The 16982-nt window shown below is 43.8% G+C and overlaps 1 protein-coding gene and 1 long non-coding RNA gene across 2 annotated transcripts; both read left to right on the plus strand.

Annotated features, from left to right (window-relative positions):
• The first annotated feature begins 2005 nt into the window (after positions 1–2005).
• Positions 2006–2842, plus strand: LOC128265992 (uncharacterized). The gene is made up of 2 exons (XM_053002255.1): positions 2006–2203; positions 2290–2842. Exon 2 carries the CDS (start codon positions 2392–2394, stop codon positions 2710–2712), a length of 321 nt encoding a protein of 106 aa, XP_052858215.1. The 5' UTR covers positions 2006–2203; positions 2290–2391; the 3' UTR covers positions 2713–2842.
• A 1581-nt stretch (positions 2843–4423) lies between these two features.
• On the plus strand, positions 4424–5170 carry LOC128265990 (uncharacterized). The gene is made up of 4 exons (XR_008268992.1): positions 4424–4558; positions 4672–4869; positions 4925–4984; positions 5051–5170. It is a non-coding gene; the product is annotated as an uncharacterized LOC128265990 (long non-coding RNA).
• Positions 5171–16982: the final 11812 nt, after the last annotated feature.

The following is a 16982-nucleotide window of genomic DNA, read 5'->3' on the forward strand; positions in this document are numbered from 1 at the left end:
GGTGACGATTCATCTTGGCCGAGAAGAACGCTATTGGTTGCTCCTGGCCGTCTTCATCCCGCTGGAACAACACTGCACCGACTCCGATCTGGGATGCATCGCACTGGATGAAAAAGTGCCGCTTGAAGTCCGCATGTACCAGCACTGGCGCAGTAGTTAGGGCCATCTTCAGGGACTCTACTGCCAGCTGTGCTTCTGGACTCAAGGAAAACTTCTTATTTCCCGTCTTCTTCAAGGATTCCGTGAGCGGGGCAGCCAAAGTTGCAAAGTTCTTTATGAACCGACGGTACCAACCAGCGGTTCCAAGAAAGGCTCTCACTTCCTTCATGGTCCTTGGCTCAGGCATCCGCCTAATAGCTGCTACGCGCCCTGGATCCATCCGCAGACGTCCTCCACCCACTATGAAGCCGAGGTAGGTCAAAGACTTGAAGCAAAACTTCGACTTGCTCAGCCCAATGGTTAACCCTGCTTCTTTCAGGCATTCAGCGACTCGGCGAAGATACTTCAAGTGCGTTCTTATGTCATGCGCTAGTATTAGCAGATGATCCAAGTAGACGAACACATTCGAGCGGATTTAAGCTGGAATTACTCGGTCCATGAGTCTCTCCAGCCTCTGTGATGCGTTACAGAGTCCGAAAGGCATCACACGGAACTGGTAAAGAGGCCGACCAGGAACCGTAAAGGTTGTGTATTCCTTGCTGCTCGTGTCCAACTCAATCTGCCAAAAAGCGAACTTCAAATCCACGCTGGAAATGTAGTACGTTTGGTCGATTCTGGACAGGATGCCGTCTATGCTGGGCAACGGGTAAGCATCTTTGATGGTCACATCATTAAGCTTACGTGCGTCTATGCAGAACCGGTGTTTTCCAGATCTTGACACTACGGTGGTGCGGTTGCTCCAGGGGCTTTTGCTCTCCTCGATGACTCCGAGCGCTAGCATCTTGTCGACCTCGTCCTCGACCACCTTCTGCTTCGCGGGAGACATCGGATAGGGTCGATCCTTGAACACTTTGGCTCCGTCCATCAGCTCAATAGTGTGCTTCTCCAGAGTGGTGGTACCTAAGCCATCCCTCTCGAAAGTCAAGAACTGCTGCTTGATCTCCTCCAGCTCTTGTTCCTCGGCCTTGGAAAGCGTCCAGGACTCGGGATCGGTTTTCTCCTCATCGTCATCCTCGACCTCAGCGTAGTGCTCCATGTCCCTGGCGTGTAATTCTTCGGTCTTCTTCACGCCTTCCGGATCGATGGGGCCTATAATCGCTGGGGCCAGTCCGAATGCTTGCCAAAAATCCACTCCAAAATAAGCTGGCTGCTCCAGGTAAGGACACAAGTAGAAGAGAATGTGCTCTGTCCGTCCTCGGTATTCCACCGGTAACTTGACCCGTCCTATAATTGACCGATCCTCTCCAGAGGCCGTACGGACTGCGGATAAGTACTTCTGGACGGGCACATCCCAGGCCTCGACCAGCTCTCTGCCACCTTTTCCAAGCAGACTCACACTCGCTCCAGTGTCCAACAACCCCGTCAGTTGCTTGGTCAGGACTCGGACCGCGGCGAACGGTCTGGGATCTCGCGATAAACTGCGCTTCACGGCGGCCACTGCTTCGCGTCGGCAGTTCCGACGCTTGCGAAATCGGTCCCTGGCCTTTTGCACCTTGCGAGACACCATACGCATCCCGCCTAACTGGTGCTCTGAGAAGATCCTGTTCCTGATATCTAGGTACCGACGCATCCTCTTCGCATAAGGTAAGTATTGTAAATTAGACTTATTGCTATTCTTAGAAGGTAAACATTTATTTAACTCTACCAACTCTTCTTCTCTGCGGAACTCCTGTCTGGACGCATCCTCTCCGCCCACGGATCGCCCAGCCGACCGTTTTCCGTACAATCCGGACATTTGGGAGACACGGTGTCTGGCTTCCCACATCGGTAGCAGAACAGTCTGCGTTCGGCTGCTGCGCAGTCGCGGAACCCGTGATCCACGGCTCCGCAATTCCAGCATCCGGCTCGGAACGGATTTTTAGGCTTCGCCCGCACTTCGTCCACCTCTTGCCACGGAGGATCCTCACCAGGATCTGGGCCAATCGCCTCGCTAACCTTGGCCTTCTCCGACAGAGGATACCGCATCGGCTGCGTGTACGTGGTCCGTCCACGTCGTCCAAAACTGCGCTCCACCTCGCAGCACTCTTCCCGCAGTTCATCCACCGTGAGCACATCCATCGCTTAGACAAACCTTGCGATGCTCTCCCTCAAGCCCTTCTTAATAATCTTCACCAGCTGTCGCTCTGACAGTGGCCTTTTCAGTCGAGCCGCCAACTGCTGCATCGCGTGGACGTAATCGTCAACTCCTTCTCCGGGCTGCTGCTCCCTCTGCAGAAGTTGGTGCATCCGATCATGCTCCGTCTGATGGCATCGGAACCTATCCATCAGCGAGGCTCGAAGCTGGGACCACCTGTCCACCCTGCAGTGACGCACGTGCACCCAGTACCACTCCCGAGCCCGCCCAGTGAGCAGCAGGTGGAAGTTTCGGAGCACCTCTTGCCACGGGCATTGGCACTGCCGCTGCAGGAACTCCAACCGAAAGAGAAAATCTTCCACCGAGTTTCGCTCATCCTCCCCGTCGAAGGATACGCCCCACCGCTCAATTCGCCATTGCTGGTTGGCGGCTGCCGGCCCCACATTGGCATACAGACGCGGCTCCTCCCGGAACTCTGAGGCCCTGCGGTCCTCAACGCACCAGCTGCGGGCCGGGCCATCGTCTCGGCGCGACCTGCCATGATCCGGAGGATACCCGGGACTGCTACTTTCCAACTCCTGGAAATCCAGCGGCCTCCTCGGCGGTTTGGGTGGCACCCTCGGCGGCGGTAGCCTGGAAACGTCCATGCCGGCGACCTGTGTGCTCTTCGGCACCGCACCTTGCGGGGCTTGACCAGGGATTCCCGCGTTGATCCTTGAATCCGAACGCCTTCGCTCGTCCGGCATGCTCTCCAGGGGAAGCTGAGCAGCAGGCCTTAACACCTCGTTCATCAGCTTCATCATCTCCAGGAAGCCACTTCGGATCTCGTCCCTCAGTGCCTGATTGATCCCGCCTTCTTGGGCCTTCCGATGGGTCTCCGCCGCCTGTGCCAAAGCCACATTAACGGCCGACCTTGCCGCGGAATCCACAAAAGGATCGTGGAGTCTTGCGTCCTTATCTCCCAGCTGCAATAACTCATCCGCCGCGGAACCAATTCCCTCCAGGATCTGCTGCTGCCTTAGGTCCTGCTGCAGCTAGGTGTCCTGTTGTCCTTGTTGCTCTCGTTGCAGTCCCTGGCGCAAACAGCCAAGCGGAGTCCTGGGCAACCCTTCCGATATGCGTGGATTACATCTTTTCGTCGTCCCTCGCCTGGAAAACCCATTCGACCGAAGCAGGTGATCATGCTTGCTGCCTTGTCGCTTTGACATCCTGAATTTTGGTAACCCCTAACACGACTTCTAAAATACCCAAATTTCCCCGAATTCAATGGGACCACTAAAAACCAAAATTATATATAAATAAATAAATTATGCTGAATGATAGTAAATAATAATAAATAATAAAAAAATTCACTAAATAATATGCACATAAACAATACGTATACTTATATTACAAGGCCAATTATTAATAATAATAAATAAAAAGTAACGATATACAATAAATAAATAAGAAAAAAATAAGAAAATATATTAACGACCAACTAATACCTAAGGCTAAACAAATTCACACTAAATTTCCTTTTCTATATCTTTTCCACCCTCAATAAGGGGAGATGGAGCCGATCACCAGCCGGTAGACTCCGCGCCAGTCGTCTTGCGTCTACAATTTCGTCCGAATTTTCACTAAACAAGCCGCTCGTCAACTGGACTAACCTTCAGCTGTGCTGAAAGTCGCCAGTTAAGGACTTCGGCTGTTTGCTGGATCGCATAGGATTTCCTTTTGGACTTTGCGTTTTTCATTCAAGTCGCGGTGGCCGAGCAGCGCGTGACGACGTCACGGGTCACGACCACACATTTAAGTTTTAAACCGATATGATATGAAAACGCAAATACCCAGAAAACCCAAGGATCTGCACAAAACAAACAACTACACTGTAACCCCAAAACAAAACATTCATTAAAATTACGTCAACAAAAAAATATGTCCCTAATACCTATATCACAGTTTTATCACAGTTTTTGGTTTAACCTTTCGTGCTTATTGCACGGACGACCTGGAATGCGAATCCTTCGATTTCCTTCGAAGAGGATGTCACCGCGCCATATTGTTACGGAACTGCATCTTTCCCGGAGGGCAGCGCCGGCTAGCCTCGGAGTCCCAGGGCGGAGTACCCCTTATGCCCTGCAGTCCGAACAATCGATTCCGACTCATCGGACGTCTCACGTACTTAGTGACGATTTACCATCTCTACCACAAAGCAAAACAAAACAAAGCTATATTTGCATCAAAACTTTGACAATTGGACGAAATAGGAGGCAAGTCCCATCTCCGGCAGACCGGAGTCTATTCCTGGTGGATTAGGATCGGCTCATCTCCCCGCCCAAGGTAACTTACACAAACATCTCGGTAGCTTGTTCACATTTAATCTTGGGCAAGTTTAATAAATAAATAAATACATTCATTATTGATGCCTACTAATAATCTACTCTTTTCGTTAGAAACACTAAAGGCCGATCTCAGACCGTCGCCCAAATGAAAAGCGGTCAAAGCGGCAACAACCGAAGGGAAATTTTTAGACGCTTAATACTACAAGTGTCAGGCAAAAATCGCCGCACGGCACTAAATTGGAGGCGTTTGCCAACCGGGTCGCCTAATCCTGAGGAGCTCCAAGGGAAGAGAAGGGACGTGCTGAAAATGTGAGTACGTTAAATAAATCCCACAAGTCATTAAATTTCGCAACCCAATTTATAGGTAGTTGGACGCGCGGCCAGGGTTCGGAATTAAGCCTCTAATTTTAGATTAGATTTTACAGTGAGTACTTGACAATCTGGACTAGGTGATATTACAAAAACAATGACGAAAGCTTATTTATTGCAGAGTTCCTCGTCGGATGTGGTTGAAACTGCAGCCAGAATGGAAAAATCGCTAGCGGCGAAAACCAGCGCGAGTCCGCACGGAGCCAATTGGTCCGGAGGATGGCGCAGCGTCCGCGTAAGAGGGGCCGGAGGCAGTGCGTCGGTGGACTTGGAGATGACCACGTGGCCAGCGCGGGCATTCGTTCCCGGAACGGACTCACCGAGGGAATCTCCGTGTCTGGCCGTCTCGGAGGCAGTCGCTGTAGCTGCTGGCGCTGGAGGCTGCTGCTGCTGCTCCTGATCGCTGCTGCGGCTGATGCTGCTGCGGCTGATGCTGCTGCGGCCGATGCTGCTGCGGCTGATGCTGCTGCGGCTGATGCTGCTGCGGCCGATGCTGCTGCGGCTGATGCTGCTGCGGCTGATGCTGCTGCGGCTGATGCTGAGGCCAATGCTGCTGCGGCTAATGGACGACGACCAGGTTAGGTCCGCCTGGTAAGTGTTCACTTCCCAAATCTTTTAAATTTCCGGGGCCCTCTAGATAGGGTCCCCGGTGGCTTTAATATTTACAAAAAACACTGTTATTCATAAGTTTATTGCAAATAAATAACCACTCACTTTAATTTATCTAAACACTAATAATGCACATTTGAACTTATTTTTCCACGACTGTTCTCCTACGACTTATTGCAGCAACTAAAGCAAAACCCTGACCTACACCAAAGGCGTTCGCCATTTTCCCTCCCGCTCTCTCAAGATGGGTCAGCGAACGTATTCAAGGCTATTTAACCCAGTTAACGAGCGAACCGGGCTAAATTTAAATAGCTAAATCCTCTCCCGCTATCAATAGTAGGTGTCACCACCGAATCTTATCGATAGCGGGACCTGCTGACGTATCGGTTCGTTTTAGTGTTTTCCAGACGGCTTCAACTGAAAATGCAACAAAACTTAAACTCTTGTTTATTTACTCTCTTCGACAGCTTTTTGGTTATATTCGTCCAGTGTGACCGCAGGCTGGAAAAGTGAAATATACCACATATGGTATATCTTTTTGAATTTGAAACATTTATCTTCAACACACAATCCGTATGGTGACTGACATCCTAGACAGAACATAACAGGGCTCATAGAGCCGCTCAAGAAAACGTGAAACAGATTTTGCAAGACTATTTTTTTCCCAAAATGACTCATATGGCAAATGAGGTGGTCGCAAATTGTAAAATATTCCAGAAGGCAAAATACGATAGACACCCTCCGTCTGATGGCATCGGAACCTATCCATCAGCGAGGCTCGAAGCTGGGACCACCTGTCCACCCTGCAGTGACGCACGTGCACCCAGTACCACTCCCGAGCCCGCCCAGTGAGCAGCAGGTGGAAGTTTCGGAGCACCTCTTGCCACGGGCATTGGCACTGCCGCTGCAGGAACTCCAACCGAAAGAGAAAATCTTCCACCGAGTTTCGCTCATCCTCCCCGTCGAAGGATACGCCCCACCGCTCAATTCGCCATTGCTGGTTGGCGGCTGCCGGCCCCACATTGGCATACAGACGCGGCTCCTCCCGGAACTCTGAGGCCCTGCGGTCCTCAACGCACCAGCTGCGGGCCGGGCCATCGTCTCGGCGCGACCTGCCATGATCCGGAGGATACCCGGGACTGCTACTTTCCAACTCCTGGAAATCCAGCGGCCTCCTCGGCGGTTTGGGTGGCACCCTCGGCGGCGGTAGCCTGGAAACGTCCATGCCGGCGACCTGTGTGCTCTTCGGCACCGCACCTTGCGGGGCTTGACCAGGGATTCCCGCGTTGATCCTTGAATCCGAACGCCTTCGCTCGTCCGGCATGCTCTCCAGGGAAAGCTGAGCAGCAGGCCTTAACACCTCGTTCATCAGCTTCATCATCTCCAGGAAGCCACTTCGGATCTCGTCCCTCAGTGCCTGATTGATCCCGCCTTCTTGGGCCTTCCGATGGGTCTCCGCCGCCTGTGCCAAAGCCACATTAACGGCCGACCTTGCCGCGGAATCCACAAAAGGATCGTGGAGTCTTGCGTCCTTATCTCCCAGCTGCAATAACTCATCCGCCGCGGAACCAATTCCCTCCAGGATCTGCTGCTGCCTTAGGTCCTGCTGCAGCTAGGTGTCCTGTTGTCCTTGTTGCTCTCGTTGCAGTCCCTGGCGCAAACAGCCAAGCGGAGTCCTGGGCAACCCTTCCGATATGCGTGGATTACATCTTTTCGTCGCCCTCGCCTGGAAAACCCTTCGACCGAAGCAGGTGATCATGCTTGCTGCCTTGTCGCTTTGACATCCTGAATTTTGGTAACCCCTAACACGACTTCTAAAATACCCAAATTTCCCCGAATTCAATGGGACCACTAAAAACCAAAATTATATATAAATAAATAAATTATGCTGAATGATAGTAAATAATAATAAATAATAAAAAAATTCACTAAATAATATGCACATAAACAATACGTATACTTATATTACAAGGCCAATTATTAATAATAATAAATAAAAAGTAACGATATACAATAAATAAATAAGAAAAAAATAAGAAATATATTAACGACCAACTAATACCTAAGGCTAAACAAATTCACACTAAATTTCCTTTTCTATATCTTTTCCACCCTCAATAAGGGGAGATGGAGCCGATCACCAGCCGGTAGACTCCGCGCCAGTCGTCTTGCGTCTACAATTTCGTCCGAATTTTCACTAAACAAGCCGCTCGTCAACTGGACTAACCTTCAGCTGTGCTGAAAGTCGCCAGTTAAGGACTTCGGCTGTTTGCTGGATCGCATAGGATTTCCTTTTGGACTTTGCGTTTTTCATTCAAGTCGCGGTGGCCGAGCAGCGCGTGACGACGTCACGGGTCACGACCACACATTTAAGTTTTAAACCGATATGATATGAAAACGCAAATACCCAGAAAACCCAAGGATCTGCACAAAACAAACAACTACACTGTAACCCCAAAACAAAACATTCATTAAAATTACGTCAACAAAAAAATATGTCCCTAATACCTATATCACAGTTTTATCACAGTTTTTGGTTTAACCTTTCGTGCTTATTGCACGGACGACCTGGAATGCGAATCCTTCGATTTCCTTCGAAGAGGATGTCACCGCGCCATATTGTTACGGAACTGCATCTTTCCCGGAGGGCAGCGCCGGCTAGCCTCGGAGTCCCAGGGCGGAGTACCCCTTATGCCCTGCAGTCCGAACAATCGATTCCGACTCATCTGACGTCTCACGTACTTAGTGACGATTTACCATCTCTACCACAAAGCAAAACAAAACAAAGCTATATTTGCATCAAAACTTTGACAATTGGACGAAATAGGAGGCAAGTCCCATCTCCGGCAGACCGGAGTCTATTCCTGGTGGATTAGGATCGGCTCATCTCCCCGCCCAAGGTAACTTACACAAACATCTCGGTAGCTTGTTCACATTTAATCTTGGGCAAGTTTAATAAATAAATAAATACATTCATTATTGATGCCTACTAATAATCTACTCTTTTCGTTAGAAACACTAAAGGCCGATCTCAGACCGTCGCCCAAATGAAAAGCGGTCAAAGCGGCAACAACCGAAGGGAAATTTTTAGACGCTTAATACTACAAGTGTCAGGCAAAAATCGCCGCACGGCACTAAATTGGAGGCGTTTGCCAACCGGGTCGCCTAATCCTGAGGAGCTCCAAGGGAAGAGAAGGGACGTGCTGAAAATGTGAGTACGTTAAATAAATCCCACAAGTCATTAAATTTCGCAACCCAATTTATAGGTAGTTGGACGCGCGGCCAGGGTTCGGAATTAAGCCTCTAATTTTAGATTAGATTTTACAGTGAGTACTTGACAATCTGGACTAGGTGATATTACAAAAACAATGACGAAAGCTTATTTATTGCAGAGTTCCTCGTCGGATGTGGTTGAAACTGCAGCCAGAATGGAAAAATCGCTAGCGGCGAAAACCAGCGCGAGTCCGCACGGAGCCAATTGGTCCGGAGGATGGCGCAGCGTCCGCGTAAGAGGGGCCGGAGGCAGTGCGTCGGTGGACTTGGAGATGACCACGTGGCCAGCGCGGGCATTCGTTCCCGGAACGGACTCACCGAGGGAATCTCCGTGTCTGGCCGTCTCGGAGGCAGTCGCTGTAGCTGCTGGCGCTGGAGGCTGCTGCTGCTGCTCCTGATCGCTGCTGCGGCTGATGCTGCTGCGGCTGATGCTGCTGCGGCCGATGCTGCTGCGGCTGATGCTGCTGCGGCCGATGCTGCTGCGGCTGATGCTGCTGCGGCTGATGCTGCTGCGGCTGATGCTGAGGCCAATGCTGCTGCGGCTAATGGACGACGACCAGGTTAGGTCCGCCTGCTAAGTGTTCACTTCCCAAATCTTTTAAATTTCCGGGGCCCTCTAGATAGGGTCCCCGGTGGCTTTAATATTTACAAAAAACACTGTTATTCATAAGTTTATTGCAAATAAATAACCACTCACTTTAATTTATCTAAACACTAATAATGCACATTTGAACTTATTTTTCCACGACTGTTCTCCTACGACTTATTGCAGCAACTAAAGCAAAACCCTGACCTACACCAAAGGCGTTCGCCATTTTCCCTCCCGCTCTCTCAAGATGGGTCAGCGAACGTATTCAAGGCTATTTAACCCAGTTAACGAGCGAACCGGGCTAAATTTAAATAGCTAAATCCTCTCCCGCTATCAATAGTAGGTGTCACCACCGAATCTTATCGATAGCGGGACCTGCTGACGTATCGGTTCGTTTTAGTGTTTTCCAGACGGCTTCAACTGAAAATGCAACAAAACTTAAACTCTTGTTTATTTACTCTCTTCGACAGCTTTTTGGTTATATTCGTCCAGTGTGACCGCAGGCTGGAAAAGTGAAATATACCACATATGGTATATCTTTTTGAATTTGAAACATTTATCTTCAACACACAATCCGTATGGTGACTGACATCCTAGACAGAACATAACAGGGCTCATAGAGCCGCTCAAGAAAACGTGAAACAGATTTTGCAAGACTATTTTTTTCCCAAAATGACTCATATGGCAAATGAGGTGGTCGCAAATTGTAAAATATTCCAGAAGGCAAAATACGATAGACACCCTCAGAAACAGATTCTCGGAGAAATACCCATTCCCTCAAACACAGGCGAAATCCTACACATTGACATATTTTCAACACACAAAAAATACTTTTTAACTTGCGTAGAAAAATTTTCAAAATTTTCAATTGTCCAAACAATAGCTTCCAGAACCATTGCAGACGTGCAAACAGCGATTTTACAACTTATTAGTTTCTACCGGCAACCCAAAACAATATATTGCGATAATGAGCCCTCTATAAAATCCGAAACAATTAGGTCTCTTTTAAGCATCCTGTTTAACGTGCAAATCGTTAATGCACCGCCGCTTCACAGTACATCGAATGGACAAGTGGAAAGATTCCACAGTACACTAACAGAAATAGCACGGTGTTTAAAAATCGAAAGAGCTATTGAGGAAACGGTTGAATTAATACTTGTCGCGGCTATAGAATACAATAGAACAATTCATTCTGTAACAAATAAACGACCCTTCGACATAATTCATTCATCAACCATAGGGCTTAACGCTGAAATTAGAGATAAAGTCTAAATGCACAGAACATCCAACTACATAGATTAAATAAAACTGGACAAAACAGAAATTTTCAAGTAGGAGACGAAGTTCTCGTAAAATCAAATAAGAGGTTGGGAAACAAACTTTCCAATTTGTACACCGAGGAAACCATAAGGACAATTTGAGGTAATTAAAATAAAGTTTATTTTTCTTCTATTCTTTTATTTTCAGCTATTCTTTTATTTACATACCAATCATAGACGGAGACGTGACCATTTGGAAAGACTAACAGTACCTAAAACATTCGACTCATTTAACAATGTATTCGGAGATAGTAAAGAACACGGAAGAAATGGAAGAACATTTCCCTCGGTCACATATCAGGCAGATGTTAGACTCGGATTTTCGACACATTAGAACTCCCATAGATACAGTTAATGTTCACCATAGACACGCTAGAAGCATCAACTTAGTAGGTACCGCATTAAAAATCGTAGCCGGTACTCCAGATTTCGATGACTTCAAGAAAATTAAATTCACGCAGAAAGAACTCATAGAATCAGAAAATAGGCAGATAAACATTAACACAAAGACCCAGGAACAAATAAATATCCTAACTAACTCAGTAAACATTTTAGTAAGAAACGCAAAAGTAGAACAGATAAATACAGAAAATTTGTATGAGAAATTGCTATCAAGAAACAGAATAATTATTTCCGAACTCGACGCCTTAATCAACATTAATCAACCCCGCAATTTTAGATTCAAATGATTTACATAATTTAATCAATGAACATTCTACAAATGTTACTGTTACTGATCTAATGGGAGTTGTTCAAATTAAAGTTTTATTAAATAATAATTATTAAAATATCCTAAGCCGTATGTAGCTTGTAATCTTGCATCCCGTTGAAAACAATGGCACTATTCTTAATTTGGCTGAAGATAATACTATAGCTGACTGCGGTAACAAAATCATGCCGATTGGAAATTGCAGCACCGCCCTTACAACAACATTTTGCAGAGAAATGCCCTGCACAACCTGCGCACAGCAACTTCACTCAGGAGGCAACGCACACTGCTCGACTCGCACCAGCCACCTTGAACACCTCATCGATGATGGCATCATAATTCTTAATGACGGAACAGCTACGATCAATGGACAACTGGTAACCGGAACGTTCCTCATTACATTCGAAGACGAGGTAAAAATAAATAACACCGTATACCAAAATTTGAAGAGCTACGTTAAGAAGTCACCAGCCCCAGCTGCATCAACAGTCCTTAACATAACGGGCCATCAAGAAATACTGAGCTTACCATAATTACAAAAATTAAATATGAAAAACCTATGTTACATTGGCGAAATAGAAAAGGGACTGGAAACACGGCCTATAAGCTCTACCAAAGATGCCAGCGAGATCAACGTCAGCGTGACCTTCAAGTTATCATTGACAGCTTCAAGAAGTCCGAAAACGTCCTTCATCTAAGTAAGGGAGGAGTTAACACGGTTTCACAGCAACATTGAAGTTCCCAAGCTGAACATGCATAACCGACTAAAATAATGCAAGTCCAGGGACACCAACGGATGTTGCACAACGACGTTGCCAAAATCCCAAGCTTCGGTCAGCGCAATCAGAGGGCAATGCACTCCGATGCAAGGGAGTGCCATGCATGGGCAGCCAGGTCAGCACTTCTTGGGCATAGGGCTAGTATTCGTTATAAGAATTATTGTACTTAGCAGTTAGTTGAATTTTGGAAATAAACCTTGACGGTCAAACCTCGCAATTACAAAGTCTTCTCATTCGTACAGTACAGTGCGTCTTAAAATAAATCCTTAAACAGGACTTATAATTAATTTTTATATATCTTATAAAGGTTTGCTTGACAGTAAGTCGAACCCAACTCACTTACCCCTTTTTATTTCCATCGACGAGAGCTCTCATTGTCGTATTCTGGGTTTGGAAAATTAATTATACACATATGCATAAATATTTTTATATTAGTGAAAATTCACACAACATTATTAATAAAGTGTTGGATTAATTTATATAAAAATTGGAATTATGTTAATTGTCATTTCTTGGGCAATTAAGCGATGTTGGTCTTATTTCACAAACAGGAGGAAGAGAAGAGTGAAAACTGCAATCGCGACGGTTGACGGTAGCACTTCTAGCTGAGGTTTCTTCTGGTGGTTCCAATTACAAATAAAAACTTTGATCTTTTGCTTGTATTTAATTGTTTGTTTATTATTGATGGGTGTTGTCGATTGTTTTGCCGAAATTGAAATAATATTAATGAGGAGGAAGTTCAGAATCAACATAAGGATCAAGAGTCCAGTAATGAGGCACAAAACATTGTAGACTTTGGTTATGTCCTCCTTGTGGTCTACAATTTCGACGTTGTTCACCATGTTTGCCGTGTTGTCGGATGCCTGCGAGGTTGTAGATCCCATGATATACAAGTTATATTTCTATCGGGTTCTAAATTCGATCACTCGTATAGGTCCTTCGCGATTACAGTTTTTGCCAGTAGTGGACTTAACGCGGTTCCGCGATCGTTTCTGTCTTAACTCCCTATTGAATATATATAATTAATGTATATACAAACTCCAGGAACACACCAGCCCGATTTGCCAAATAGTAAAACACTTTAATTGTCTTTTTAGTTAATTTTTATTTCACAACCGCACGCTCTCGTTGTCTTCAAGTAAGTGGCAAGGGTACGCATGTGCATACAAAAGGAAACAAAAATGTTCTTTGAAAGAGAGGGAGAGAACAAAGAGAGGAGAGGGCTTTGCCTCTCTCTGAGATCTTCATTGTTCATCCCCTTCCCACACACACACCATGTGTATATGTATAAGTGTGACTTTTGGTATTCTCAACACGCCACCTCAAAAGTTACACTGATACAATTTAAGGAATAACAAAGATAATTTTCTGACGAGTTTGTGCATTTTCAAATGGTTGTAATATTTTTTTTTTTTTTTTTTTTTTCTTCTCTGGGGACTCTTTTTTTTTTTTTTTCTGATCCAGCATTTGCTGCAAAGAATTGGGGAAACCCAGTAAAACCCAATCAGATCATTCAAAAACATAAATTAACAAGATTCGCTTATATAAACAGTAATGGTTAGACTAGAAATTATTTTGGTTTGATTATTGTTAAATATATATATATATTCCAAGAGATCCAGTTTGGCTTGGTTTAAAGGTGAATTATAAATTAGCAAAAACTCCATATAAAGGTTCAGGGTGAAGGTCCAGTTAGCCCCATTTGGTCTCGCAGTGCAGTGAACCTAGCTGTTGGTAGTGGCTTCGTTAAAATATCAGCCAATTGGAAATCTGTAGAAATATACTTGACACAGATTAGTTTGTTTTCAATTTGTTCCCTGGTAAAATGATATTTGATATATATGTGCTTAGATCTCTTGTGGCAAGTAGGATTATTGGCTATACTAATACAACCTTGGTTGTCTTCAAAAATATCTATTGGGCCAGTTAATTTTAATTTAATTTCATTATTAATGACTTTAGCCATAATGCTTCTCTAACACCTTCAAATAAGGCCATATATTCGGCTTCGGTAGATGAAGCAGCAACTGATTTTTGTTCATAGTACTCCAGGATATTGAACAATTTCCAAACATTTTAAATATATATCCTGTAGTACTTCTCCTATCAGTCTCATTTCCAGCCCAATCAGAATCGACATACCCTATAAGAATATTATCCACTTTAAGATTCCTTTTGAACGATAACTTTAAGTCAACAGTTCCTTTTAGGTATCTTAAAACTCGTTTAAGACATTGCCATAATTCTTTGTTATTATTATTAGTATACCGGCTTAAGATACTAATTGATGTACTCAAATCCGGACGTGTACACAACATTATGTACATTAAACAGCCAATTAAATTCCTACATGGTGCTTCACATGATTCTTCAGCTTGCAAGTCCTCATAATTTAGTTTGCTTGGAAGAGGGGTACTAACTGGATTGCAATCTTCCATATTGAATTTCTTTAAGACATTTTTAATATATGCAGATTGACTGAGACAAATTTGATCATCTTTTCGATCAATTTTTATACCAAGAAATGTCGTATTTCACATAAGTCAGTCATTTGAAACGTACTTGAAAGATAAGTTTTAAATTTAGACATACTTTCGGAATTACTTGTGGCAATTACCACATCGTCAACGTATAATAATATATATATTTTTACTTATATCTCCCTTATTTAAAATATATATACATCGGTCTACTTCTAGATTCTGAAATCCAAATTGTTTAAGTGCACTTTCAAAAACCTCAAACCAGCATCGCGCAGCTTGCTTAAGGCCATAAATAGCTTTATTTAGTTTACATACTTTATTTCCATCATACTGGTTTAAACCTTTTGGAACCTTCATATAAATTTCATCCTTTAAAGTTCCATTTAAAAATGCTGTTTTTACATCCATATGATGAATCAGTAAATTATATTGATTAGAAAATGCTAAAAGAAATTTGAAACTAGAAATTCGTGCAACAGGTGCAAAGGTCTCGTCATAATCTATCATATATTCTTGGGTAAAGCCCCTTGCTACCAGTCTTGCCTTATATTTTAGAAAATTACCATTTTCGTCTTGCTTTAAACTAAAAACCCACTTGCAATCTACTATGTTTTTATCCATAGGCCTTTGCACTAAGCACCATGTATTATTTACAAAATGAGAATTTAGTTCATCTTGAATGGCTTCCTCCCACAAGGTTCTGTCATCGCGAAATTTAATTTCCTCATATGTATTGGGAATATCACTTAAACACAATTGGGTATTCATAAGACATTTTTCTAAAAATCTATATGATAATTTTGGTTTATCTTTATTTCTCTCACTGCGTCTGACTTGTTGATTTTCATTTTCTTGTATATTATCACCAGTTCCAACTACTGGATCGGTATTCTCGAGACAAGTGGAATTTTCATTTGAGTTTTCACCAGACTTTGAATCCATTGATTCATTCATTTCCTGTGATGGAAAAACTAACTCTTCATTCTCTCCAATTTGAGAATCATGACTTCTGCTAACATCATTATGTTTTACCACAGAGTCATTTTCATTTAAAGTCATAGATTTTATGCTTTTTTCGTCCACCACTACATCTCTAGCTATCACAAATTTTCTCGATTCCTCATTCCACAATTTATAGCCATTTGGCTCATACCCGACGAGTATAGTCTTGATCGATTTGTCATCAAATTTTCGCTTATGCACTTTATTTAGTGCGTATACAGTCGATCCAAATATTTTTAAATATTTTAATATTGGCTTCTTTTTATGCCACATCTCATATGGTGTTTTTCTTATATTTCCCAAAGCTCTACTTGGGGACCTATTAACTAAATAAGTTGCTGTTAAAACAGCTTCACCCCAAAAACTTTTATTAAGTTTAGTACAGTTAATCATAGAGCGAGCTTTTTCGGTGATTGTCCTAATCATCCGCTCTGCAACACCATTCAATTGTGGGGTATGAGGAACCGTTAAGTGATAGCTGATACCTTTTTCGACACAAAATTCACGCATTTCATTAGAGAGGTATTCCCTGCCATTATCAATATATAGATTTACCATTTTTAAGTTGAAATGAGCCTCACTTTTTGCCACAAAGTCTTTGAATACAAAAAACATGTCTGATTTATAAGTTATTAGATATGTCACACAGTAATGTGTAAACTGATCAATAAATACTACATAGTAGTTTTTATTATCAATAGTTGAGGGCGTAATCGGACCACATTCATCAGAATGAACTACGAACAATGGGCGGTCAATATTTTCTTTGTTTTTAGATTTTTCAAATTTTAGCCTAGATTGTTTTCCGTTAATACATGCCTCACATAATTCATTTCTATTTAGCTGTACGTTTTTTATAAGTTCAATATCTTCAAACAAGCTGTTTCGTTTAATTTCTAAGAATTTTCCTACACTAATATGACCTAACCTTTCATGCCACAAGCGATATTCTGCATCATTTAAAATTTTGGATGTATATACTTTACTATTTAAATAAAATTTCACAATCGGTACATTATATTTACATATCCCTTCAAATGCCAAGTTACCATTTTTGATTACTTTTATTCCATCCGGATTGAATTCGACGGACATTCCAGCATCTAGCATCTTCTTCACGGATAGTAAATTGTGCGGGATTTCCTTGCAGTACAGCACGTTTTGTAATGTAATTTTTTTTTTTTTTTCAGAACTGTTAAGGCTAACTAGTCCTTTCGCAGTAGCATACACAAATTCTCCACGCTTTGCAATCTCAATCGCCACACTTGGATTTATATTCTCATACTCGGA

The sequence above is a fragment of the Drosophila gunungcola genome, unplaced genomic scaffold (assembly GCF_025200985.1).
Source record: "Drosophila gunungcola strain Sukarami unplaced genomic scaffold, Dgunungcola_SK_2 000206F, whole genome shotgun sequence".
Taxonomy (NCBI): Eukaryota; Metazoa; Arthropoda; class Insecta; order Diptera; family Drosophilidae; genus Drosophila; species Drosophila gunungcola.